At 50.8% G+C, this 25679-nt stretch overlaps 1 protein-coding gene and 1 long non-coding RNA gene across 3 annotated transcripts in view; both read left to right on the top strand.

Moving 5' to 3' along the window:
* Positions 1-781: 781 nt before the first annotated feature.
* Positions 782-1898, top strand: LOC309883616. Of its 2 annotated transcripts, XR_014318489.1 has the most exons (4): positions 782-895; positions 1007-1140; positions 1244-1354; positions 1701-1898. It is a non-coding gene; the product is annotated as an uncharacterized lncRNA (long non-coding RNA). The 2 variants fall into 2 exon arrangements; XR_014318488.1 differs by having other exon boundaries at positions 1007-1354.
* A 1749-nt stretch (positions 1899-3647) lies between these two features.
* Positions 3648-25679, top strand: part of MGAT4B (alpha-1,3-mannosyl-glycoprotein 4-beta-N-acetylglucosaminyltransferase B) — a 43381-nt gene continuing 21349 nt past the window's right edge. The window contains exon 1 of the mRNA XM_082771833.1: positions 3648-3856. Coding sequence (XP_082627959.1) covers positions 3760-3856 — 97 coding nt within the window. The 5' untranslated portion in view covers positions 3648-3759. The remainder of the gene's footprint in view (positions 3857-25679) is intronic.

Below are 25679 nucleotides of genomic sequence, written 5' to 3' on the forward strand. Positions count from 1 at the left end.
GAGGACCCGAGTGTGGGACTCCCAGCGTGAAGAACTGGCCCCGCAGATGTTTTCTTACAGTACTTTAGGAATTCCATAGCATTCGATCGCAGCAACCCCTGCCGAAAAAGCGGTTTGGCAACCCCAGTTTCTGAGCAGCTACGCAGATGGATGTAGCAGAGGGACAGCAAAGGGGATGGGGAAAAAAAGCTGTTTGAGTTGAAAATATCAAAGTTACAGAGGAAGGGCTCAAAAAGGAGCAGTTAGCATCCCTGCAGTTCTCTGCTTTCTCTCTCCACCCACTTTCTGCTGGGAAGTGTTTAAAAATATTTGGTGAGATTCTTGCTCTGAGGGCATGCTCACCAGCAGTGCTCCTTATGGCCAAGCTTTTCGTGCTGACAGCAAACTCCCAGTGGGATTGAGGGGGGAGAGGAAAGGGCCTGCTTTTTTCCACACTTGCAGACCACAACAGATTTCTGCTGGTGATTTCTCAGCGGGAATTATTCTCTAACTCACGGCTTTGTCTTGAGGCCCCACCAGTGCCCCATCACTACGCAAGGGGGCTTGGTGGGGCTGGGGGTGCCCCCCTCGGACCCCTGGCCCTGGAGGGACGGCGCGGCGCCCCGCAGCGAGCAGGCGCCGGCTCTTTCTGGAGGTTTCTGGAGAGGCACGGGATCACTGGATGTGCGGGGTCAGGCAGTGGTGACTCAGTCCTGTCCCGTGACAGCTTCCTTTCTCCTCCAGCCCAGCGGAAACGCTGCTCGTCTGCTTCTGTGCTGCTTCCAGACGATGCCAGAGGCCCCGGCGCTGCTGCAGGGTGCTCGGGGCACCCGGCCCTGGAACAGCTCCTGTCCGAGCCAAGCTGGGCTGAGAGGGTTGGTCACGCTCACCGTGCATTCAGCCGTCTCCTGCTGCTGTGAGTTTAAGAAATATATACATATTTGTATGCATCTATACACATAAACATGCATAATACATTAATACAGAAATCTAGCTCTTTTTAATAGAGAAATATCACTCTTCTTAGGTGAAAGGGTCGTAATCAGAAACATTGCTCTGGAAAACGGGATGCAGAAGCCCTCCTTTCTCTACAGTGTGGGCGGAAGGGAAAGCGACACTGGCTTTTTGCTGTCTCATTTTCGAGGCTAGGTTTTCCTGAAGGTGAGCTTTGAAACATCAGGGTGTTTACACAGGATATCTCTTTCAACTCCGTTTGTCATTGGTGTAACGTGAAACTTTTTTTTTTTTTTTTTTTTAAGGGCAGAAGATGCTGGCACTGGGAGGAGCAGATAGGAAAAATGAGCAGATAGCAGGCACAAAGTAGAAGCATGCAACCTGTGTTGTGCAACTACGTCAGAATTTCGTGTTTACACAGGTGAGATGGCACTTCTTGCAACCTGGAGGGAGCGTTACTTCCAGAACATGATTTATGGCTTCTGCCCCAAATTAAAGCATTAATGAGTAAAACAAGACCTCATGATGTTCGAACACAGTGACCTATAAACACACAGGAAATGAAGTGGCTGTGTTTTCGGGTGAAATAGCACTCGTGCTTTGTGCAGAGCAGCCCAGGAAGGACAGGGCCCAACCTGCTTGCAGCTGGGCCAGAGTCAAGCTCCGGAGCCAAGCTCTTCAGAGAGCTAGATAAAATCAGCTATAAATCTGGATTAGATTTTCTAACTAGACCTAATACGTGTTTTCTCTTTTTAATTTTTGTAAAGGCCTCGGGACCTGTGGACTGCTTGCAGCAGACAGCCCTAGCTTCTGCAGCGTGCTCAGTGCTGCCAACATCAACTGGTCAAAGATCACGAGATCACCTGAAAAAACAGGTTCTCTCTGTTTATTTGCTTTTTGGGGTTTACAGTCTCTGCAGTTCGCATTTTAAACTTTGCTCTGCAAAAGCACCCAGAAGGTTCAAAACTTACCCATTTTTTTAACAGGATAAAGGCAAAACCGACGTGGGGGAGGGCCTTTAAAAGTCAATGTGAACTTTGCCACACTGATACAACCAGGCTGACAGTTTTGCTCAGTCCCTTGTTTCTTCCAAGAGAGCCCAAGGTTTTTGTCATGCAATGGTGGCATAAAGCTCAGTCATTTCTTCAGACTTTTATGAAGACAAAGTATAATAGCAGAAATTAGATTAAGCTTTATTCTTGGGGAGAAGCCTAATTAATTTCCTTGTGGAAATTATTAACGTTATTCTTTCCCGCTGCATATGCACTACCTATCCCATGCAGTAGGAGCATGTTGCACAGATGAAAAGAGGCACTCAACATCATAACGTGCCATGGCACTTGACTAAACTCAGATGGCTGTAGGATTTCACGTGCCTTTCCCACGAGAGCTATTATGCACCTGCTGCCCCTGCAGTTTCCCCCGTTAATTGCCGCAAACCCCTCGCGGGCTGTGGGTTTTTGCAGATAGCTTTAGGGTGAGCAAGCAGAGCGGCTGGGGGTCGCTTTTTCTAGCGCTGAAAATGCAGATGCTGCTGCTCTCCCTGGAGCTGAGCAAAACCCCACACCCTTGGGTGCCCCAGCCCCGCTCCATCAATGCTGGGTGCCCCGCGGCTCCCGGAGCGCTCCCCCTGCCGGCTCCTCCTGCCAGAGGCTCGCTGCCATTTCAAGGTTTGAAAATGGGATTTATTGGACAAATTGGACAAGTGGCTAAGGATGCGGGGCCTTGCCCAATGTGCACAGGTTGCTGCCACCACAGCGCTACCCCGGCACGGGGACAGACCCTGAGCATCACCCGTGCTGCTGTGCTTGGCACGTGCAGGCTTTGCTTTGCATCGCTGTCTGATCGCTCCAAACACTTCAAGCAGCAGACTTTGATCGCTGGAAGGCAGTCCCACAGCACCTGCACGATTTTTAATGGCTGAGAGAGCTGCGGGGAGTGAAGCAGGACGGCTGCAGCCACACACCTGCCCGCCTGTGACCACAGACAGCACAGCAGGGGCAGGTTCGGGTGGCGGAGGGGTGCACGCTCAGCACTTTGAGCCCAGCCTCACCGTACAGCTCTCATTGCTCACAATGAAATAAAGCAGCACCCATTCGCACCCAAAGCACCATTTACATCCGATTCCTCCTGCCCTTCACCCTGACCAGCAGCTTAAGGCCATAATTACCAAACAACGAGCCTTTTGGAAGACAAATGCCAGCCTTTGAGGCCACAGCATCCACCTGTGACACTCCCCTGGCATCGGCTGGCTGTCAGGCTGGAGGCAGAGGGCTCCTGCGGGACCCCAACCGGGACCCCCAGACCGGGACCCCCAACCCGGGACCCCCATCCTGGGATAGGGCCCGGTGCCCGCATCCCTCCCCCTGCCTCCCGCATCCCGCATCCTGCCTAAGGGGGGCCAAGCGCCCACCCGGGACACCCCCACGGGGGGGGGTCTCCCACCCCCAGAACCCACCCGGGACACCCCCACGGGGGTCTCTCCCCCCATATCCACTCCCTCCCACCCACCCCTCGCCCACCCCCCTCTCCCCCTCCCGGCTCTCCCCCAGCCCCCTCCCCTCTTTCCCCGCACGGGGGCGCTCCCCACCCGCTCCCACCCCTCCCGGACCACGCCCCCTTTAACCCCACCCCCTTTAGCCCCTCCCCCTTTTTAACCACGCCCCGTTAAGCCCCTCCCCTATTCTCCCGGCCCCATCCCCGGCCCCGGCCCGGCGCGGCGGCTGGGTGCGGGCTGCGCGCCCCCGCTCCGCGCTCGCCGGGGCCGCGCCGCCGCCGCCGCCGCCGCTGCCGGGCCATGCGGCCCCCCCCGGCGGGCAGGAGGCGATGAGGCTCCGGGGCGGCACGGCGCTCACCCTGCTGCTCGGCTGCCTCTGCGCCCTGCTCTCGCTCTCCTGGTACGGAGCCTTCGGGGGGCACAAAGGTAAATTTGGGGAGGAGGACGAGGGGGGGGGGCTCCCGGTAACGCCCCGGTTGCTGGGGGGGCGGTGGGATGCGGAGCTGGGGGGGGGTGTGGATGGAGCTCTGGGGGGTGGTTTTGGGGGTGCTGCCTTGGGGAGATGCTTGGGGTCCCTCCCCGGTGGGGTAGGGTGCGGTGGGATCCCGACACGGTGGGGTCCTGTGCGCCCTGGTGCTGCGCATCCCCTGCAGGGTGCTGCAGCCTGGGGGGGGAGTGGGGGTCCGGGGGTATCGGTGGTGCTGTGCTGTAACCCGAGGGTGCTTTGGGTTTTGCTGCTGCGATGCACCTCGTCCCCATGCCCGTGGTGAGAACCTGTGTGGTCAATGGGACCCCCTGGATCCACATCCCAGTGGAGAGGTGGGACCCCAGCGCTTCAGCACCCTTGGGTGCTGGGGGATCCTGGGGAGCCAGAGGTGAGGGTGGAGCCCAGCAGCACCACTGCTGCTGCCGGGGGCTTCAGAGGCAGCGCCCTTCCTGCACCCCATGCAGCTCTTGGGGTTTGGTGCTGCAGCTGGGGAACTTGCTTGGGACAGGTCGGGCTCAGCCCTACAGCACGAGGGCTGTCGGCTTTGTCGCTTACAAATCACTGCTGGTTTCACCCCGTGTGGGCAAAGCAGGGGTGCAGAGCCCCGTCCTGTCGTGGCACAGGTACTGAGGAGTTTGTCTCCGTGAGCTTTTCCTGACAGCATCTCAGTCACTTTTTCCCACCCTGCTGCTCGCAAAAGCAATGCACCGGATTTACCCTGGCCTGCAGGAAAATTCTGGTTGTTATTTCAGAATTGTGCCTGCCTCGCACGGCGGTGCAGGGACCTCTCGCTCCCGTGCTGGCTGCTCGCCTCTTCCATGTCCTGCAGCCGTGGGGTCGGCAGCAGGGTGCTCTGGCTGCCCAGCCCTCTGCAGTGCTCCCAGATATGACCACATTGCTCTGAGGTGTGGGGCAGGCAGGGGGAGGTCACCCCATTACAAATGCTGTTGCTTTGTGTGCTAAAATAACCCAGTACAGCCATCTCCGTCCTTCCTGGCAGGACCTCGCTAGCGTACACGTTTCCCTCCGGCACCTGGAGGTTGCTGCTCGCTGCAGCAGGTTACAAACAACGTGGGTCAGGCAGTGTCAGCGCAGCAGGTTTCCGGGCATTGTGGTCACTTGTGCGCGTATCAGGCTGTCACGAGCTGGAGAAGACCTTGGGAGGTCATTCGGTCCATCTCCTGCCCCTGCGCGGGATCGGCGATGTCTAAGCCCTTCCTGACAGATGTTTATCCTGTTCCCTCATAAAAACCTCACTGACAGAGATGCCTGAGCTCCCCAGACGATCCGTCTGACATTTAACAGCCCTACCGTTGGATTTTTCTTATGAGCAGAGCAGAGATGCCTTTTCCTTCAGTTTGGTTCCCTGCTTGCTCCTTGCCTGTTTTTCGGGCACGTGCAGGGAAGTTCCTTCCCTCTGTAGGGAGCTGGTTGGGTATTTGGGTGTTGCTGCTGTGTCTCCCCTTAGTCCCTGCCAATATCGATCGTGCTATGCCAGTTCCTTTGATCATTCTTTTTAGGTCGGTGTGCTTGATCTGGGGTTGTTCTCGTTGCTCTCCTCAGGGCTGTCATCTTCCCAAAGAGTGGCACTAGCTGTGGTACAGGACCGAACCGCTGCCCTGCCTGTGCTCAGAAGCGCAAGGGATTACTTGAGATCCTTATCTACTGCAAAGTGTTTGCTTTTTACTTTTGCCACAGATGACTCGCGTTTAATTTTTTTTTAATCCCATCTGCCCCCCAGCCATTCTTCTCCAGAACTTTTCCTGCTTTTCATCCCTCATCGTGTGTTCGGCCGGTTAATTATTCTTACCAAATCGCATTACCTCATGCTTGTCCTTGCTGAACAGCGTCCTTATTTTTTTTTTTTTCAGCTTCTGAAGTGTCAGGATGGTTTTGAATTCTGATCTTGTCCTCCCGCGGGCTGGCAGTCCCTCTCAGCTTGCTGTCACCTCCCAGTGCCATCGGCACGTCGTCTGTGCCGAAACCCAAGTCCTGAATGAAAGCGCTGGGCAGTGTCCCATCTGGGGTGGGTTCCCTGTGCCGTACTTTGTGCTCCCTGTCCATGCTTTAAATGCAGTCACCAGTTCACTGTCGGGTTTCCCAGCCGTGAGACACCCCCGTGAGGATGCCCAGACCCCTCCTGCATCCCTAGCTTTGTCCCTGGGATGTCGTGCCCGGAAACAAAGAAATACAGAACATTCAATGTGATTTAGTTTTGATAAAGAGGTTAGCTCTTGCTCGAGTCCTCATTATCGTCTAAGTACTTCAATTGAAGTTAAGCTGATTATTTTATAATATCCTGGATCCTCCTCATCCCCGTCCCCTTCTTCTTCACGACAGGCCTTGTGTTTCCCAGCCTTCTGCAGCGTCAGCTGGGGATGGCTCCCGGTGCCCCCGAGCTGTGGGATGCTTGCATTTGGGGTGAGGCAGGGAAGGTGCCCACACTGCCTCAGGTGGGGAATGAAAATGATTTTAAAGCACAAGGAAAGCATTGCAGAGCCTGCTTGTCTCTGCTACCCTGCTCTTGGGAGGACAAAACAATTAAGCGAAAGAAAATAAAACAGGTCAGACCAGCTCCAGAGCTGCCCTTCTGTACCCAATTAGGGTTTGTTTCCCCGCTAATAGTGTTCTGCTGCGACGTGGTTATTAGCAAAGTTTTGACCCCGTAGTCCGCAAAAGCAGACACTGCCTCTTCTCAGCAGGCTCGAGATGTGGTGCTGGAGCAGGGCTGAGGAGGATCAAGCCGTGGTGGGGCTGAGCACCAGGGGGGACACATGCTGAGCCCCTGCAGAGGTGTGTGTGGTCCCACCAGGAGCTGCGACCCTGCATCAACGTGCTTGCTCTTCTCCGGACTGCGAGAGGATGTGAGGTGCCCTCAGGTCTGGAGGTGCCACCAGTGGAGCGAAGGCAGCGGTGGCACGGGGAGGTGTCCCTGAGCACCTGCACAAAGTCTCGTGCTGCGGCGCAAAAAGCCATGAGCTCAGACCCTCTCCAGAAGCAGCAGTCACACCTTGGGGGACGGCTCCATCAGCCGTATCTCCTGCCGCAGTGTGTGGGCTTCCCATTTCTGTGCTTTCACTTCTGTTCCCTGCTCCTGTACGCACCTGGCTGCAGGGCTTTGTGGTTTCCCTTGGAGGTGTGGGGGCACCGGCTGCGGTCCCCGTGCACACCACAGCCCTGCTCTGCGCTGGGGGCTTTCCTTGCCACCCGGAGCCTCTCTGAAGCGTTCACCAGCAGCTGCAGCGTGCGCTCGTGGTGGCCGAGGAGGTGCAGGTGGGGGCTCGGTGCAGGAAACTTGATGTTAAAATGCATAACAAATAAAAAAAGATAGATACAAATGTTTCTGAGAGCCTCTGCTTGGTTGGTGCTTGTCAAAAGTTGTGTGCAGTGCATGGCTGCAGAGCAGCAGCGTTTGCAGAATTATCCTGCCCGTGGTTTGACCAAATTTCGTCCTGCGAGCGAGTGGCCCCGCGCAGTCTGTTGATACGCATTTATCAAATTAAATCTTTCATTGCCTGCAGTCAGCTGTATTTCTGCTTACATTGCTTGGCAGTTTTTGTTGGGTTTTTAAACTGGGCTCTCGATCTGTGCTGCACGTGCACTCATTCGCGTCCCTTTGCTGCTCTGACACGAAGCGCTGTCATCATGTGATGGAGCTTAAATCCCTGCTGGTGGAAGGAGCCGTTCTCCAGACTGGGGTAGTGGGATGTGGGGGATTTGGATATGGCCCCAGCTGTGCCATATCCCTCTCTGGGGACGTCAATCAGCTGCATTCACAGCACCCCCTTGTCACAGGGGTCTGGAGGGCAGAGCTTCCTGAAACAGAGGCTGCAGCAGGATGTAGGAGAGGAGTGGGTTAATACCTCCCCCCCCAAGTGCTTCTCGTGGCTTACTTCTCTTACAGAACAAAACCATTTCTAATTTGTGATTCCGTTTGATTCATCTGAAAGAAATCATTGATTTGTGCTTATATCCGGGATGTTCATTGATTATTCACTTAGCGTTTAAGGTAAAGCACATCTATAGCTTGCTAGTTTAAGTGAAGCTGCCAGTCATCTCCGGAAAGCTTTGAAGCCTGCTAAATTATGAAGAAATTGCTTTAGTGATAAATTGGGCAAAGCCGCTTCGCTTGATAAACTCCGGTTATTCGCTGCGGGAAGCGCAGCTGTGGGTGTCGGGTCCCCATGAGGACCAGAGCATTGGGAGCCCTTTGGGTTGGTGCCGTGCCGAGGTTCAGCCAAATATCTGTCCCATCCCATCCTGTCCCACTATGTGTGGCAGAGGATGGAGAAGAGCAGCTCCTGCGGGGGGAAACAGTGGAGCCAGAGTCACAGCTGAAGCCTCTTTGGGGCTGAACTGCAGAAAACCTCTGCTCGGGTTCGTTGTAAGGGCGTGAACTCGCTTCTGCTGCAGTCAGCCAACCGCTCACCCGCTGCTGGCACCACTGAACGCTCGCCGAGATTTGCATCTGAGTTAGAAATGAGTTAACAGAAAATGCCCCAAACTCTGGGCTATTCCAGGCAGCTCCCTTTGCCGTGCTCCTCTCCCCGTGCCCTTGGATTTAGGCGTCCTGCAGGCTTGGATCAAGGGTTTTCACAAGTGGAAGCCTATGGGGTCAGCGGGGCTCGGTGCAGGGAGGGCAAATTATGGGGTTATGGAAACTATTAAAAGAAAGACAGGGCTTTAGCTGGGCCTCAAAGGTGAGCCCTGTTGGAAGGACAGCCTTACGGGGCTTGGTGATCAAACATCTGCTTAATAGCTTCCTGGTCTGGGGAGAGGATTGTTGCCTTTGACAGAGGGAAATGTGTTTTTCTGCATTTTTATTTTAATTGAGGTGTCGGGAGGCTTTTTATTCAGCGATGACCTTCTTTGTTTTGTTTTTGAGCCCTCACAGAGCACAGCTCGCGTCAGGCTTCCCTTGTGAAGCAAGAAAATCTGGGAAGGGCGGGTTTCTGTTCCAAGCCATCCCTTTCTGTGTGAGTTGTGGCACTGGCTGCTTTTCCTCCCATTTTCCTCTTGGTGCCCAGCTACATCCGAGCCTCCAGGATGGGTGCAGTAGTGTGGACACCCTGCTGATTCGCAGACAGCACCATGACTACATCTGCCATGGGGTGACCACGCTGTGGGGTGACCCCACTGCTGTTTCATGTCCCTCCCTTTCTCTGCCATGTGCCCCCTAAGCAGGGGGCTCAGCCGCGTGGTGAGGCAACCGGGCACATTTGTGCGAGTTGTTTTCAGTTCTGCTTATTTTAGAATGGACAGCGGTAGCGTTAACATGTAAATCATTAGGTTTTCAAGGGGGTTGTATGCAAAAACCAATCTCCACCAGCCTTTTTTTTTTTTCCCCGCTATGAGTTCAGTCGAGTCGTGCTGTCCGTATACTTTTAGCCATGCCTGTCATGCTCCTGCCTTAGGGCTTGCTGGCAGTGGGACAGACACCGAGCTGGGGCAGAGCCCAGCCCGCCTCACACCTCTTCCTCCAGGAGGTTTCAGACCACCCTGACCACATCCACGGCTCTGCCCTGAGGAACAAGGGCTTTTCTTCTCTCCCTGTGGTGGTGAGAGCTTTCTGGAAATTGGGTGCAACACAGAGACCTTTTTGTCACTCGCAGCCTGTCTGTTTGCCATAGCAAATCCTGGGTGTGCAGTCACTGCTCCGAGGAGTTTCATGTCCTCAATAGGAGGAGCGCTACCAAAAAGTCACATAGTCTTTGAAAGCCCTTGTAAATTATCAAAGAAACACTTCCAATACTGAGAGGTGACCTGTGAGTGCATTGCATGTTTGTATAGCCAGCTTTAGTGGGAGCATAGTGGGAACACAACCCTGCCAGGACAAGAACTGGTGCAGAAGCAGCCGGGGAAGGTTTCCCAACGAAGACAACACCGCCGCGGTCCTCTGTGCCCCGGAGCCGAGCTTCTCTGTGCATCCCCAGTGCGTGTCACCACGTGCACGTGGAGAGCAAGGGAAATATCTGACTGCATCGATTGCCTGGTGGACGGATGGACTCGGGGGGTGTTATGCTCTCAGACTTAGCAGCTGCCACGGAAAAGTAGCTGTCAAGTGAATCAGTCAATTAGCGTGGCGGCGGCCTCCCCTCCCTCCTCTCGGTGTCCAGGCTGATCTTTTTGCTCTTGTTTGATCTCGCCTTTCCTGTTTTAACTATTCCTTTTTCGTGCCACCTCTCATTGCACTTTCTCGGGTGTTGTCTTTGATATCTTTTCCTCTGTCTTCCATTTCCCTCATCTTCCTCTCTCTCTTCCTTTGATTTTGTAGAAAATGACCAGGACAGACTTCTCACGTGTCTCTCCCTCTCTTAATCTTGTCCAGCTTGAGTTATCACCATTCCAGGAACTTTCCCAGATGCCTGCCTAGTGCAGTGGCTTCGTTCTCTCCAAGGGATGACTTTTGGTAGGAGCTGCTGAAGCAGAACAGGCTGCAGGGGGAGAAGGTGGTGATTGTCCTGCACAGGCCAGGGCTTCCTCTGAGTCCCTCCAGCATCCAGCTCCTCCACCTCCAGCCTCATGTCTGATATCCCACGTGCTCCATGTGTGCTGGTCCCTCTGCTTGGTCAGCACCAAAACTTCCCTCACAAAGGGGACTGGGACCAGGGTGCGAGATGCTGAGCTCTTGACTCATTGACTCTTATATCACCCTGGTGATAAAGCCCCCACTTGTTGACAGATCCCACCGCAGGGCAGCTGTAGGATGTGTTCCCTCTTTCCATGGGTATTTGAGAGTGATGGCAGGGTCAGGTGCAGCAAAATGTTGGCAAAAAAAAAAAACAGTAAAAGAAGAGAAAATGAGCTGAACCCTCCTGGTCTGAGCGTGCCGTGTGGAGGGGATGCTCGTGCCCGCTGGGTGGCTTGCAGGACTTTGGGAGAGCTTATCCTGCACCTCGCAGGTGGAGCTTGAAGTAAATCAAAGGACAAGAAAGTGTCGTGTTTAAAAGCTGATTAATTTGCTGACTTCAGGGATGGAGAGGTATTAAACTAAAAAAAAAAAAAATGGAAATGAGCAAATTCTAGCTGAGTGCAAACTTCTGAGCTTGATGGCTGAAATCCTCTGCCTTATCGTTCCCGTGAAGAGGCACGAAACGTGTTTTCCTCGAGCTAAAAGGCTGACCTGGGAGGGAGGAGAGGGTAAGTAACCAGAAGGGCTGATGAGCGTAATTAGGACATGGATTGTGGGTTGGCTCCATATAGATCAGTTTGTGTTTCATTAACGTCTGGTTCCACCCTGTCTGTCGGTTTTATTAGATTAATTTATTACTTTCTGAAAGTGCCTCTCCGATGAGCTAAAATATCTATTTACTGGAAGTATTTGGTTACCATGAAAAAGTGTATTTGGCATGTCCTCGGCAAATATTAACTACCTTCTTTTGTTTCTTTTTGCAATTTAATTGTCTATTTATCCTGAGTATTGATTGCTGAAGGCCTCGGTAATTATTTGCTGATTTTGGAAATAATGATTTTAAAGGATTGGATTACGTTTGCAATATTAATCTTTGCCGTGGTGTGCTCGTCTCGGAGGATGGGATCTCGCTGACGGCTCCGGTTGCAATGTGAACATTTACGGTCTGAAACTCTGCTGCTGTCTGAAAATAACAAAATCGTTACTGGGGTTTTGTTCCTGAAACGGAGCAGATATTTGCAGAGAGGCAAACCTGGCAGCTGCAATTAGCCTATAAATCCGCCGTTCCTGTTGGCAGTAGGAGTGGTCGGGCTCTGTAGTCAAATAAAAAGACAATTTTGTTTTATTTACTCCGTGCTGCTCCGCTCTTCTCAAAATAACGTAATGCTGTGTTGGTCCCTCCTCTGGTGCAGGGTTGGTGGGGAGAGGGACAGCCCCTGTGCAGTGGCAATACAGCAGCGATGCATCCTTGTTTTTGGGGGGGAGAAGAAACACCCTGCAAGGGTGTTACACTCGCAGGGAAATGTGCTGCCGTGCAGAGGCACATCTTGCTTTGGGGGAAGGTGAGAAATTGGAAAGTCTCTGCTGGGAGCTGAGTAATTGGCACCTGCTATTATTGTGTCCCTCCTCCCCCCTTTAATAACTTGTTTATAGAGATACCTCTCCTACAGAGCTCATTACGAAGCTGTAAAACATGCTTTAAAAAAAAAAAAAAAAGGCATTTTTATTCACATCAGGTCTGCTTACCTACTTTCTTATGTTTCTATAAGGGGGAAAGAGCTCTCGTCTCATCCAGGAGTCTCCTCGTTTCCTGCCATGGGTGCCCATGGGGAGGTGGGAAGTGCCCTGGCCATCCCTGGAAGGAGATGTAATTCCTCTGTTAATACAAACCTCGTGGCTGGGAGGGGAATGTTGGCTCGTGAGGGTTTGGGCCTTGAAGCAAGGGATGGTGCTGGCTGTTTGAATCACACCGGGTTCATCTCTGTCAGCTCACACAGTGACATGTGGCTGGAGAGCACGGACAGCGACATTTATCATCCACCCCTGGGGTCTCTCCTTGCAGCAAATCCCACTTCTTCCTGTTGCACATGGTGAATTGCTTAATTGCTTTTAAGAGTTTCATCGCTTTTTATTGTTATTATTGCGTTGTGGTGCAGGAGGAAGCTGGGAGCATTTCTGGATCCCATCCTGGGTCTTTGGATGGCCAAGTCCTGCTCAGCTTCATCCCCATGCGTTTGCCCCCACCTCAGCCTCCTCCCAAACACATGAGGAGGAGAGGGCAACGTCATGTCCATGGCAATTGTTTTCTGATTCTTTTCGCTACCTGGCAGAACAAAATGATAAAAGGAGCCTCAGAAAAGAGGGCATTGCAGCAAGCCCCGGCAGGGATGTAATCTCTTTTCTTCATACCAAGGTATAAAGATAATTCCGATCAGGATTGAAACAGCGGATGGCAAATAATTCTTGAACAATCCGCTTATGGTGTTCCAGGACGCGAATGAAAACCACTAATGGGATAAAGAAGGATCTAGATAATTATCTCGGCTATGTTAAATCCTGTCGTTTCAGGAGAGTGCTCTTGTGTGGACGCTAATTTCATGTGTACTAAATGCTAAAGCTGACTAGATGTTTTCAGAAGTTAACTCATCCCAAAATAGAGACATCATTGCTTGGTGATCATCTGTCTTTTATCTACCTGGTTGGCCTTAATAAATCTGATTTCTGGTCCCTGCTATCCCATTTCCTTTTTTTCCCCCTCCCTACAGCTGGTTAAAGCAGAGACGCACATTTTATCCAGGGCAGATTTGAAGCCGCCTTCATCCTTTTCCTTTTTTCATTTGGTCTGCTGTTGTGGGAGAGTTTCTGCTCTTTTTTTTTTCTTTTTCTTTTTTTTTTTTTTTTTTTTTTTGGCTGATAATGCTGTTGTTTTAAGCCTGACTGAGGAGCTGCTTGCAATATTAAGGTATGCAAGACATTTTTAAATTTGATCTATTTTTTTCCCCCAGCAAGAGCTCTGCCTTGCAGCGTGGAGAACTGTGCTGTGCTCCAAAACAAATCCGGTTGCACGGTCGCTTTAATGAGGCTCTTGTTGCAGGCTCTTTGCTCCCTTTGTGTCTGCAGCTAATGGTTGCCCCACGGCCGAAGCAGAGGATGGCAGAAAGAGAAAGGAACAGCTTTGTATTGACAGCAGCCATGACGTTTGGATAGGTTTGGATCCGCTAACAGCGTTCCCAGCCCCGTGTTACGGAACAAGAAGCGTGGTCTCTTTTTGTCTTGGTGATGTGCTTCTAGAGCAGGAGCTCTCAAGCTTGAATTGCCCACACAGAAGCCTCAGCATCAGGATTCCTCCACCTCCTGCTCTCGGTTCCTGTGGCTCTGGGAGCTGGGCTGATTTTAACCGCTGTGCCTGGCGCAGGCTTTGCCCTGCAACCGCTGGCATTGCACAAGAGGAACCTGGCGAGGCCTGCCAGTTGACCCCTAAAAGTCAATCGATTGCTGTGTAAGGCAAGATACCCATCTTATCTCTGAGAACAGCAGCTCTTGAATTGCACAGGAATCTTAACGGGGACTTTTACCTGGGTCTTGGTATCGCTGCGTGCCCTCTGAATGAACCACTCCCTGAGGAATCTCGTGATGGGCTCATCGTGAAGCCTCCCTCCTCGACCCTGTGCTGAGCTGGGTCCCCACAGCAGTTCGCTCCAGAGAGCATCCTCAGCTCTCTGCCATCTCCTGCCGGGCCCAGCCGTCCCCAGGGCAAAACATCCACCTTGCTGGGGGTCTGAGGAACCCTCAAAGCTTGTGGTCATCGTGCAAGTCCCTCGAAAAAGATGTCAGACCCTGGCTATTTCAAACGCGGGTCTCCTGGTCAGCGAGGCCAGGATCGCTGGTCCCCAGCAGGAGAGTGGGAGATGTCGGCAGCAGAGGGCTGGTGGTGGGCGAAGCCAGGATTGCCAAGCCGGGCAGAGCAGGCTGGGAACAGCTTCTGTTTGCTGGCGTGTGGCATTGTGCAGAGGTGTGGATGTTTTTGTTTACTTTGGCTTTCAGCAGAAGTCCTTATTGCTTCTCTTGCTGCCAGCTTCCTCTGGGTCGCCCTCTTTCCCTCTGCTCTGCCTGCGTTCCGTGCTGCGGTTTCAATTATTTATAGTATTTCATTTTCCCTTAAACTACTCCACTGCATGAGCACTATTTAAACAGCTGTCACTTCCCGAGCCCGTTGTACCGATAGGCGAAGTGACGGGCCTTCTGCAGGCGACTCGTTAAAAGCATCTCAGGGCTCTTCAGGATGGGCGACGATGTAAATATGAGATTGCCATCGGATCTTGTGCTGTGGGCAGCTGGGACAGCGGCTGGTGAAACAACGATCCCCTTACTGCTCTTGAGTAATGGGAGAAAACTGCAGCAGGTAACAGAAGGGAAGGGAGAACGACATCGCAGTCGAACGTGCTCCATTTTTTTTGGCGAAACTTAAGCAGCCTTAAACACGAGGTGTGTTCCCCTCTCTGCTCCATCGCTGTGCGTCTGGAGGCACCTCATTAAAATAATTTAGTTTCATTTAGACACAGCCTGGTGTAACAGAGAAATCCTCGGTGACAGGGCAGCGCAGGCCTCTGAGCTGGTTTCAATCCGGAGGCGATGCCAGAGCAGGCAGGGTTAGCTCTTCAATTTGCTGCTCCCTCATTTCTACCTCTGCAGTCTTAAGCTTAGAGAATAAGCAGAAAATATTTGTTTAAATCCCTTTCTTCATTGCTGCCGTGTTCAAACTGAATTAACTCCCTTCCAGAGGAAGTCTGCGCCGTAGGAAACATCTGCCACGGCCCAAATTGTGTTTGAGGTCGGGATTAAAATGTATGTAACTGTTCAGCGGTGAACAATGAATACACAAATCCTGCTCTTCGTCAACAATTGTTTGCAAAACATGATTTGTACGCTCCTCTTGTACCTGTGCGGCTACCAGGATGTGCTGCTGGAATACGAACCAGCACGGCGTGCCTTGGGAAATAATGATCGGAGGGTGAAGTGGCTCACTGCAGTGTCAAATGGTTTCTTATTTCACGCGCTCATTTATTTATTTATTTGTCTCCTATTAGCAGCGCTTCTGAAGTGCACCGGTAATTTATGTGAGGATGTAATTGTGTTGACGGCGGATCGGTGTCACGGGGCAGTATTTATGTGAGTGCTGCTACGTGAAATATTTGTTCTCCTCTTGGCTCCCCTCTCCGCAGCGTTGACGTAGGCTCTTGTGGAAGTGCAGACAATTTTGAGAGCTGTTCTCAGTAAAGTCCTTACGGGTTTTTTGATTGTGTAACTGAAAAGAGCTCCTGAGAAGATGTAACAAGTCACAAGTATAGACCGGTCAGCGGAGGGCTGTCGCTTTGCTGTGTTTGATGTGCTTTCAGTCTGCTGAAGTAAGAAAAACCAAAGCTCCTGTTTTATGGGTTATTGTCTGACAACCAGGACTCACGGGGGGTATTTGACTGCCAAAGCTTCCTTCTGGCTTCATTTGGGCAAAGACTGCTCAAGTCTGAAAAAAAATGCTCAAGTTCTTTAAATTGTGTCAATGAATTTCAACAAAAATTGCAGAGATACTTGCAACATGAGCTAAGGAGTTACTGACAAAAATGAACGACACCAAAGTTTGAGCAGTGCCTTCAAGTCCCATATTTCTGCTGCATGGTGGCAAGCGCAGCCACTACATGCATGTTTGGTGCTGTTACATGTTAATGCCAAATTCCTGGTGAATTTATGGACGTTTTGGTTCAGATTGGTGGCTCCTGAGGCCCCAGAGCAGCAAGGTGAGGGTGGCGGCACCTGACCCCTAGAGATGGAGGAGCGCTGGTGGAAAGCAAAGCCCTTCACAGGGTGGCTACCGCTGAGCTCACCCCACAGATGGGGAAGTCACGGCACAGGGGCAGTTTCCAGAAGCACCGACCTGCACTGTTGGGTGCGTAAACCCCCCTGAAACCTCCCTCTGACCATCCCCTGAGGCCTCTCAAACAGAAGCAGCGAGGCCGTGTGTGCTGATGGATGGCCTTGCATTTTTCTGCTGACACGTTTGCAGGCAGAGGAACAGCATTGATCCGGGTGATCCGGGAGGTCTCTGCTTACATTGGGGGTGGAAAGTCTGCAGAGCTCGGGGCAGGGACCTTGAGAGCAAGCGTTCAGGACAGACGGACAACCACCCACATACCTGTGGAGCTGCAGAGGGGGCTCGTGGCAGCACCTCACCCTGCTCAGCTGTGCTTTCTCCAAGAAGACTCTCAGTGCGAGACACAACACGTGTGCGGGAAGGCAGCTGGTGCCAAGGCAGTGAAGGGAAAGCAGCAGCACTCCACTAATGTGCAGGGAGATTGGGCCAGGAGGACTCATCCTGCTCCTGCGGGAGGGTGGAGGGACAGCAGGACAGCACCGATGGGTCCACCAAAGCACTGCCAGTGCGGGACGAGGAAAGAGGCTTTTATGGTTCGTGGCGCCACTGTTCGCGCTTTGGAAAAAGCTCCCTTTTTATGTGGCTGTGTAAATAAATGAGTTATAGCCCGAGTGCTGTGACTCTGAGAGGTTCCTACAAATGGATGGTGGGTTTTGACCACGTTCAGCCGGTGGCTTCAGATTGCTGAGGGTTCCGCTCTCAGTTGGTGTTTGGCTTTTACTGCATTTAAATCAGTGATTTTATGTAACTTTGGAGTATTGGCAAGCTTGCAATTGCTTTCTCTTCTGTTTTCTGGCTAAGCTTGTTTTTTTTCTAAGGGAATGAAGCTTACGTCCTTCATCCGAGTCTCCTGGTCTCACTGTAGCCAGGTCAGGCAGGGGTTTGGGACCCTCAGAGGTGATCAAAAAGCCTCCAAGTATTTCTGGAGGTAGCCAGGAGGGCAGAAAAGAGAAATTCTGTTAGTGGCTTTGCTAGAGACGAGTATGAGCCCCTCCCTCAGGCTTCAGTGAACCCACCCAGGAGGCATTATCTTCATTAAGCCCCAGATACAAGGGCTGCATCAATCAACGCTTGCAGTCAACCACAGGACACCAAGACGTGGAGCTCCCCGGGGAGGTGGCCATGGCCACCAGCGCTCTCCGTGCCTGTCAGCAGCTCAGCCGGTCCCTTGTAAAGCCCTGCCCAGCGCAGGCAATAAGCAAGGCTCTTTGTTTCCTTCTCACACCTGTAGCAAGCAGCAGAAGTTAGCACAGAAAGCAAATGGTAATGGCTCCATCCATTTTGCTCTTCCAACCTGTGCCTAATGCCTCATTCTCTAATTTTCGTCGCTCCAACTGCTTTGTTTTCCTTCCTTGCAATCAAGATAATGCAGTACAATATTGCACTAAGAATTTCAGCTATTCAATTACCTTTCAGAAGTTGACTTAATTGGCTCTTTAAGTGATAGCTCTCTTTTGTATGCAATCAGCACGACTCAAGGAGGGAACAGGAAGAGGGTAAGGACTTTGTTTCTAATCAATAAATAAAGGTCTTTGAAATAATGCTCCTTGCAATTTGTACCACCGGCTAAATTACACCGAAGATGATAGTCTGTGCGTTCGATGCGGAGCGCAGCTATAACAGAGCAATAAACCTTTGCTCTCAACAAGCGTGCGCACTACTTTCCTGTATGTTGCCAGCAAATCCAATTCTCCCCTTGGATTTTTTTCCCCCAAGTCTTACAGAAAAGCAAAACAAAGCTGCCACAGAGCCTCGCACAGATGGTTTGGAAGAGGCTAATATGTAATGACTAATCATTTATTTTGCACCTTATAAAGTATGCAAATGAATGTGATACCTGATGATAAATAATTCAAAATGGAGATGCAAGGGGAGGTGATAGACAGAATGAATGTAGGATAAACCAACTTTTTCAAAAAAAAAAAAAAAAAAAGAAACAAAAAAGCTGAACTGCTTCAAGCTGTGATCTGTAGGCACAGCTTCGTGTTGGTGCATGTTTGCCTCCAGTGCTTGAATTCAGGGGACTTTTGGCCAGCAGGACGTCCACAGCATGCAGACAGGGGCAGGCTGAGGCTGCAAACATCACCAGGAATCAGCAGGCCCAGGCCAAGCTGGGTTTTTATTGGCGAAGATGCTTTCTCCTTGATCCCTACCCATCCTGGAACGAGCTGTTGGTGACCCTTTGGCACGGCGTGCGGGCTCCTGCTGCAGGAGGTGGTGGTGATGCAGTTTCACAGCACTGCTCCCAGGGGCAGCTTTAAGGCTGTTGCACGTGCCAGCTTGTGGGAGCTTCCATGGAACCGTGCAGGTAAATTGAGCTAGAAGCAGCTGTGCTACAGCGTCCTGGCACAGCCCCATGTTCAGCACAGCCCCAGATGCCAGCAACCCCCTGGCAGCTGCTGGGCTGCTTCGGCACCGTGCCCAGGTGCCCTGACAAGGCTGTGACTGTCAGCTGTGGGCTGTGCTGGTCTCACCTCCACGTAGAAGTGGAACTGAGTGTGTGCTGTGATGGCAGCCACCACAGCATCAACGTAGTTTTACCATCCAAGCATTTTCCTGCTGATCCCGAATACTGGGCTGAGGCTGCACTGACTCTGCAGAGCCCCGCGGTGAGCATGTAGGGAAGGTGGGGTGAAAAGAAACTTTTTGGTTATAAATTCTCTCTGTGCCTCCTTTTGGTCCAGGAAGGGGCTGTTAGGATAAAGCCTGATATATTTTAACATCTGCCTACGAAGAATGTAGGATTTATCTTTGAAATGAAATTTGCCTTGCTGCACCGCCAGCAGTTTTTTTTTGGAGGAGCTATTTTTGTGAAATATAACCTGAGAATTCGTATTGGCTTAGCGCTTAAAGTGCAGCCGGGGGAAGATGGAATATTCATCTTTATTGTATTTGTTTCTCCTGTAATGAGACATTACTGTCTGTCGTAAAGGAAGCGGTCCCTGAGCCCAGAGAGCATGCCCAGTCATTTTCTGCTTGCTCCATTAGCTCGTGCACAGCTCCCAATCCTTTATGTGCGTGTGCTTTTCTACTTGCTGGAGCCTGCCAACTGCTCTTCTCGTTTGAAATCCATTCCTGTAAGGCTGGGTATTCCCGAAAGCTCTCAGTGCAGTCACCGAAGGTGTGGGTCTGGTTTGCCCAAAGCTCTTCCAACTTTCTGGCTTTCATCAGGCATCCTAAGAGCTTCATAGGGCATCTCACCCAGGGCATCAAGTGCACGCAGTAATCAAAAATAAACTTTAAGGAAGAGCTAGAGTGCTATAAAAGTTACTTGAATTCTGATTTACACAGTCAAAGCACAGTACAAATTGCCTGGCTCGCTGTACCCTATGTAAATACCTCGTGCCCAGTGCTTGGGGCCGGAGCCGGTGCTGGGCGAGAGGCTTTCCCTCTCTGGCTTCTGCCTGCAACCTGCAGCGTTTGCTGAGCCTCTTCCTGTGGAATTAGCACGTCCCTATCCGTTGTGTTGCTCTGCTTGGTTTAATCTATTGAATTTATCTCTGGCACTTTGCCTGGTGGAGACTGGTGGGAATGTTGCTAGCAGTGGCAGAGCAGGATGCCACTCTGCTTTTTGTTTTTATTTCCAGCAAAGCCATATACAGTCCATCCAGGGCCTCACGGCAAGGCTTTCAGTAACTCTCGAGCATGCACATACCTCCTGTTTAGGCAGGGGTTGTGGCCAGCCTGCTCAGAGTTTAGTGCGAGTTTATGTGCTTGTGTTAACTTCTGACTTAACTGTCCAATTCTATTAAAAATAAAAGGAACCGAGCCATTCTGGCACACTTTGTGAGCTACAACATTTGGAAACTCTTCAGCTTCTCTCTCTTCTCTTTCCTGATTTCTTCCCAAGAATAGTTGCAACACTTTTCTGTTTTAGGACTTTGCCTTCGTAATTACATCTGTGAAGATCCACTGGGATGGGTTATCCCACAAGTGGGATTATGGCCTTAAATGGAAAGTAAGCTGCCGCAACAGCCAAAGGTTGGGAAAAATATTATTGTGGGAAAACAAAGTTGTTAGATGTATTCCATGTTGTGGAGCTGCTTGGCCAGGAAATGCTTGTTAGTGCGGAGAGGAAATACTTGTGCTGTCTAAATGCTTGTTGTGTTCTTTTTTTTAATTGTCCTTAAAATAGGAAAACATACCTCTGCTGAAATCCATCTGATACACCCTCTGTACAGGGGACAGGAGGCATAAAAAAACATTTGAGGGAGAGGAGGAGGACAGCGTGTCTTCATGAACACTTTATTTGTTGGCTTCTGTCCCTCCCCACACCCTATACCCCCAAAAAAAGAATAAAAAGATGTTTACTATCAAATCCTTTAGCATTACTCAGAGCAATCCAAGAACAGACGGTTTCAGTAGCCTTGGAAATTTGACTCTTTCAAACTCTGCAATTCCCAGCCTTGCTGTACTGAAGCAAGAAGCAGCAGGGGGGTTAGGTTGCTCCCGTGCTTACATATCTCTTGGGCAGCTGTAACAGAAACTGAAGCAGAAGTGGGGGTTTCATGGCATGCCCGGGGTGGTGACCCCCAGCCCCGCAGCTGATGGAAGAGCCTTGGCTGCGGGAAGCGCCCAGCCACGGACACAAAGCACAGCTGGAAGCAGCGAGCACTGTGTGCTGCTGCAGCCCCAGCCTGAGCCATTTGGACAAATTTACTTGTTGTGTGCTCGAGATGTCCTCTGAGCAGCGAGATGTGAGTACATGGGCTTGTTGCTGAAGAAGTCAAGGTTAGGAAATGCTCTTATCCATAAATCGCTGCCCTCTCCAGGAAACTGAACCAGCTTTTCTCTTTTTCCTTCTCCTCTGGAGGATCATGTGGCCCTTTCCCTTATGTGTTTTTATATTAATAATATGTACTTCTATCTATTTCAAAGGTGGAAAGGGCCTCCGGGATCATTTAGCCTGACTTCTGATGTGATACCTGTCCCAAGACTCACTTTATATTTAAACTGAAGGATAACTGAGTGTGTAACTGGAACACAGCTCTGAAGAAACCATCAGGATGTTTTTGGAGAGTTCATTATAAAATTGGTAATTTATGCTAATGGTTCATCACACTTACTGTTAAAACGTGAGCATTTTGCATCAGCTTGAGGCTCGGGGAGAAGAACCCATCAGCTCTGTGTTTCAGGTACCATACCGCTGGCAGACGCCTGTTCTCCTCGTGGTATCCATTACCCTCCTTAGGGAAGCTATGGGCATTAGCAGCAGGATGAATTTCCCTCCACGTGCAGCGATCTGCTCTTACAGCTTTATTTCCTTGTCTGCTGCCTGCTGCTACAGAACATATTTGTCTTACAGGTGTGCAAGGCTGTTCTGGCACCCTGGCTCCTGCTGGCTCCTGGGTGCTAGCAGAGCTTCAAGGGTAGTGGCTTCCAAGGCTGCCAGAACGTCGCTTCTCTTAGCAGGGTGTGGGCACAGCCATCCACATTTACCTCCATACACAGTCACGATGTTATAGTTTATACATTTTGCTTTCCCATGACCCTCAATCTAAATTATGACGTCCTTTGGGCAACCTTCCTGCTGCCAGCACCGCCGCCGTTCCCCAGAAGGGGCTGCGGATCCAGGATTGCTCCTGCCCGCCTGGCAGAGCCGGGGCTCACCCGCCTGCTGTGCTCAGGTCTGACGATGGCTGTGCAGCTCTGCTGCTGCGTTTGGCAGGCTGACTGCCCCATCTCGATGCTTTATCCACGAAAATGAAGAAAATTGGATTAGGTGTTTCACAGCAACACACAGCAGTGATCCTTCAGCGCAAAGCTAAAATGCGTACGGGAGGCTTTGGGGAGCTGGATACAAGGGTGAGTTATTGACCCAGAGTGATTTCTCACATTGATGTCTCCAAGGGACAAGCCAGCTGTTAAAAACTACTGTGTGTCCTCAGAGGACAGCCATCGGTACCAGAAGAGGTGCTGAGCAGCCCACGTGGCAGTGAGGGACCATTTGTAAGGCAGCATTTGGGTGCACCCAGGGGTACCCACACGGTGTGAGTGCAGAAATGCCTCCCTGGGCATCGCAGTAACACAAAACCTCTTTGTACAGAGGAAACAGAGACTCTAAATCTTTGTGTTGCAGGTTTTAAGGGCAGTTTCCATCTGGGTGAGCCATGCTGCTTGTTTTCCCCTCGCCAGGCCAGCCCTGCTTCCCTGCAGTGGGGTTTTCCCTCGATTTTTGACCTCCTGGCAGCCCCCAGGACAGCATGACCACAGTGAGCCCGCGCTCCTCGCAGCAGCTAAACGTGTCAAATTGAATCTTTCTGCAACATAGCTTCCCTCTGGGCGTAAAGTCTGGAAAACTGAGCCACAGCAGCCCACATAGCAATTAGTGTTACCTTATATATGCCACCAGTAAAGGTAACCGTGTGTGAAATGCTGAAAAACCGAATGCATTTAAATAGACCTGTTCTAAGGAAATGAGATGCGGGAGCTGCATCTCCGCTCATGGAGAGCGTGAGGTGACTCTGCTTACAAAGGCCAGGACTAAACTGCATTTTAAGTCACAAAATTAAGCATCAGTGGTCTTGCAGTTCTGTGCTGCAGGAAGGGAAGCATCACTATTTTTTGAGGTTGTAAGCAGCCCGATGCAAGGCTGGGTGAGTTGTCCTAAAGCCGCTAGGTAAACGTGACCTGGCAGGAGAGCCCCACCTCTCGGGCTGTGGTTTTGGCTCTTGTCCAAAAGGGCATCCTCGTTCCCACGTGCTTCCAAGTCCTTTGCACCAGCATTCAGAACTGTGTCACCAGGATGCTCTGGCCAAAAATTGAGCCTGCAGTTAGGATGCTTCGTTTTCCAGCTGGACCAGCTCATGGATGTGGCAGGCCATGGGATGGCATGCATGCTGGCACAGCGTGGGGAGTGCTCTGCACGTTTTGGGATAATAAACATTTAATAAACAACCCAGGGCCTAGCAGTAAGACACCCACATAGTCAGCATCCTCCTCCCCCAGCTGTTCATTGTCTACCCTTGAAACGTCCTGCAGCCCCCCCGCGCTGTGCCATCGCAGCATCTGTGCTGCCTCGCAGCGGAGCCGATCTGCTGAAATAAATAATGCTTCTGCTGAAATAATGCTGGCACGAGGCTGGCGAGCGTGTAACCGAGGCCTCGTGGCTCTGCTTCGGTCCCTGAGGGTGTGAGCAGGGAGCAGCCAAGTGACTGCAGGCTGCTGCTCCGGGCAGAGGCTGTGCTTCTGGGGCAGGTTTTCTGCAAGGAGAGGAGAGGAGGAAAGGGTTTTCTGCACTCCTTTTCTGAAGCCTGGCTGGTGTGGCTTTGTGGGAGGGGGTGTCAGCATTATTTGATAACCGTTTCTCGTGTTTTCTTGGCTGCTGAATGAGAAAAGGGAGAAGCAGGTCTTCCTTGTCTCTTAGCAGAATGTTTTTCTTCCCAGGAATTATCCTAGCATATAAAATGAAACAAGAGACCTCAGATAGCATCAACACTTATAGCTGGTCTGTGTGTGCTATTTAATGGCAGTGTCTTGTTTTTTCTCCGGAGAGAAGGAAATGCACCCCATTAAGTGCTCATGTTACGAGCCTGCACCCTGGGGGACAAATACTTCAAATATTAATGCTGAGTAATTTTTAAAAGGTTCTGTGTGAGTTTTATTTTAAGCATTCTGCAAATTATTTAAGACCACTAAAACAAAATGCAATTCAGATCAGCTCATCCCGTGATCAGTATGTGATGATTTGAAAATCTGCTTCTTCCCACAAGCACCATTGTGCATCTGATCAGGCATTGGTACAATGGGGAAATTGTAAGCTGCTTCTGCGTGTCTGTAGGTAGACACGATGTACAATTTACATAGGCAGGCAGTGAGTGAAGGGAACACTAAATATCCTTTCACTCCAATACAGTTGTATGCATTGCAAATGAGTTACTCTTTTGGAAAAAAGAAGTAAAACCTGACTTGCATTGAAGTTCGCTGCTATTAACATAAACGGAGCCAGGGACTCCAGCCAGAACTTCTGTGATTTCCTTGATATCTCTGCGACTTAGTACAGCACTTTAACTTTTCCATATGTGTTCTCTGATTTATAACACAGCAGTACTTTATTTTGCTCTAGTAAAACTCTTTCATATGCTCAGCTGTGCCAAAAGCTTCATATGTTATTGATTAAACAAACTCCCCGTGTTCCAGGATTTGGGCTGTTCTGAGGCTGGTGGTAACTTCAGCGGAGCAATGACTGCGATGGTCATTTTTGACAGGAGGTGGAGAAGTGCCCCATCAACCAGTTATCAACCAGTTAGCCTCCAGTTTGCAGAGAGGAGCTGCTTTTCTCACCCCTACGGTCGCACCTCACCGGTCCATCAGCTGCCCGCAGCTCGTGGTCATCTGGGGGGGACACGATGATGTTGTTGGCTTGTAGTGATGCTGGGAGGAGGATTAACAGGAATTTCATCTCGACTCCTTCACAGGCAATTAGCGACAGCTGCTGCTAGAGAAAGGGCGTGATGATTAACACAGTGACCTTTGCAAAGATCAGCTTGCCTTCTTGGAGGCATTCCTGTTGGATGGACTTGGGAGGGAAGCAGAGCCATTAGCGCTGAGGCACGGCACCGAGCGGAGTGCGTGGGCGCTTTGGGTTTCATTAATAACACAATTAGGTTGTAATAAACAGGGGTTTCCTGTTAGACTGCGAGGCATTTGCTGTGTTTCAGGTTTTTCTGTTTCTTTAAAGCACCAAGGATCAGCCTTACCAGCACCTGCAGGAACGCGGTCCTGCGCGCTCGGACATCAGCTCTTTCCTTGGGGTCGTTTCAGCTCACGGGGTTTTACTCACTGGCTTTAGCACTTGTGAGAACAAGGCGAAAGGGAAAGAAATGCACTTCTGTACCCCAGTGTGCTGTGTCCCCTTAAAAATCTTGTAGAGCTGCAATTATTTTGAGGTTTAATGACCCCTGATTTCTGTAATGCCTTATTTTGTTCACTTTCAGCATGTTTTTATTCCCCAGTCAAATAAAAAGTATTAAAAAAAAAAAAAACAACAAGAATAAAGCCTTCGCTTTCCAGTCGAGAGAAAATGCTTCGAAAGCTCTATTTGTGCTACGCAGGTAAATAATTAGATCGTTGATGAATTAGCTTCACTTTGAAGAATAAAGCTGTGGTGTTACTAATTACGTTGTGATACGGGAGGAGAGGCGTGGAAGTTTGGGGCAGTTTGGGGATGAAGGGCACTGCCAAACCAGGGGAGCACAGGACTTGGCGACGATGCACCCACGCTGCTTGCAGCCCCATCTCCTGATGCTTCAGTGCTTGCTGCATCTTCCAGCTCTCCGGCCTTGTTTAAATTCCCAGTTTCTGTGTTTATCCGTGGCAGCGAGTTCAGAGAGATAATATGCTTTTTCTGCATAAGACATTTCCTTTTATCAGTTTGAAATTAACAATATTTGAATCAAATGGCCGCTTATTCCTGTATTTTGAG

This window comes from Aythya marila (genome assembly GCF_965140915.1).
Source record: "Aythya marila genome assembly, chromosome: 14".
Classification (NCBI taxonomy): Eukaryota; Metazoa; Chordata; class Aves; order Anseriformes; family Anatidae; genus Aythya; species Aythya marila.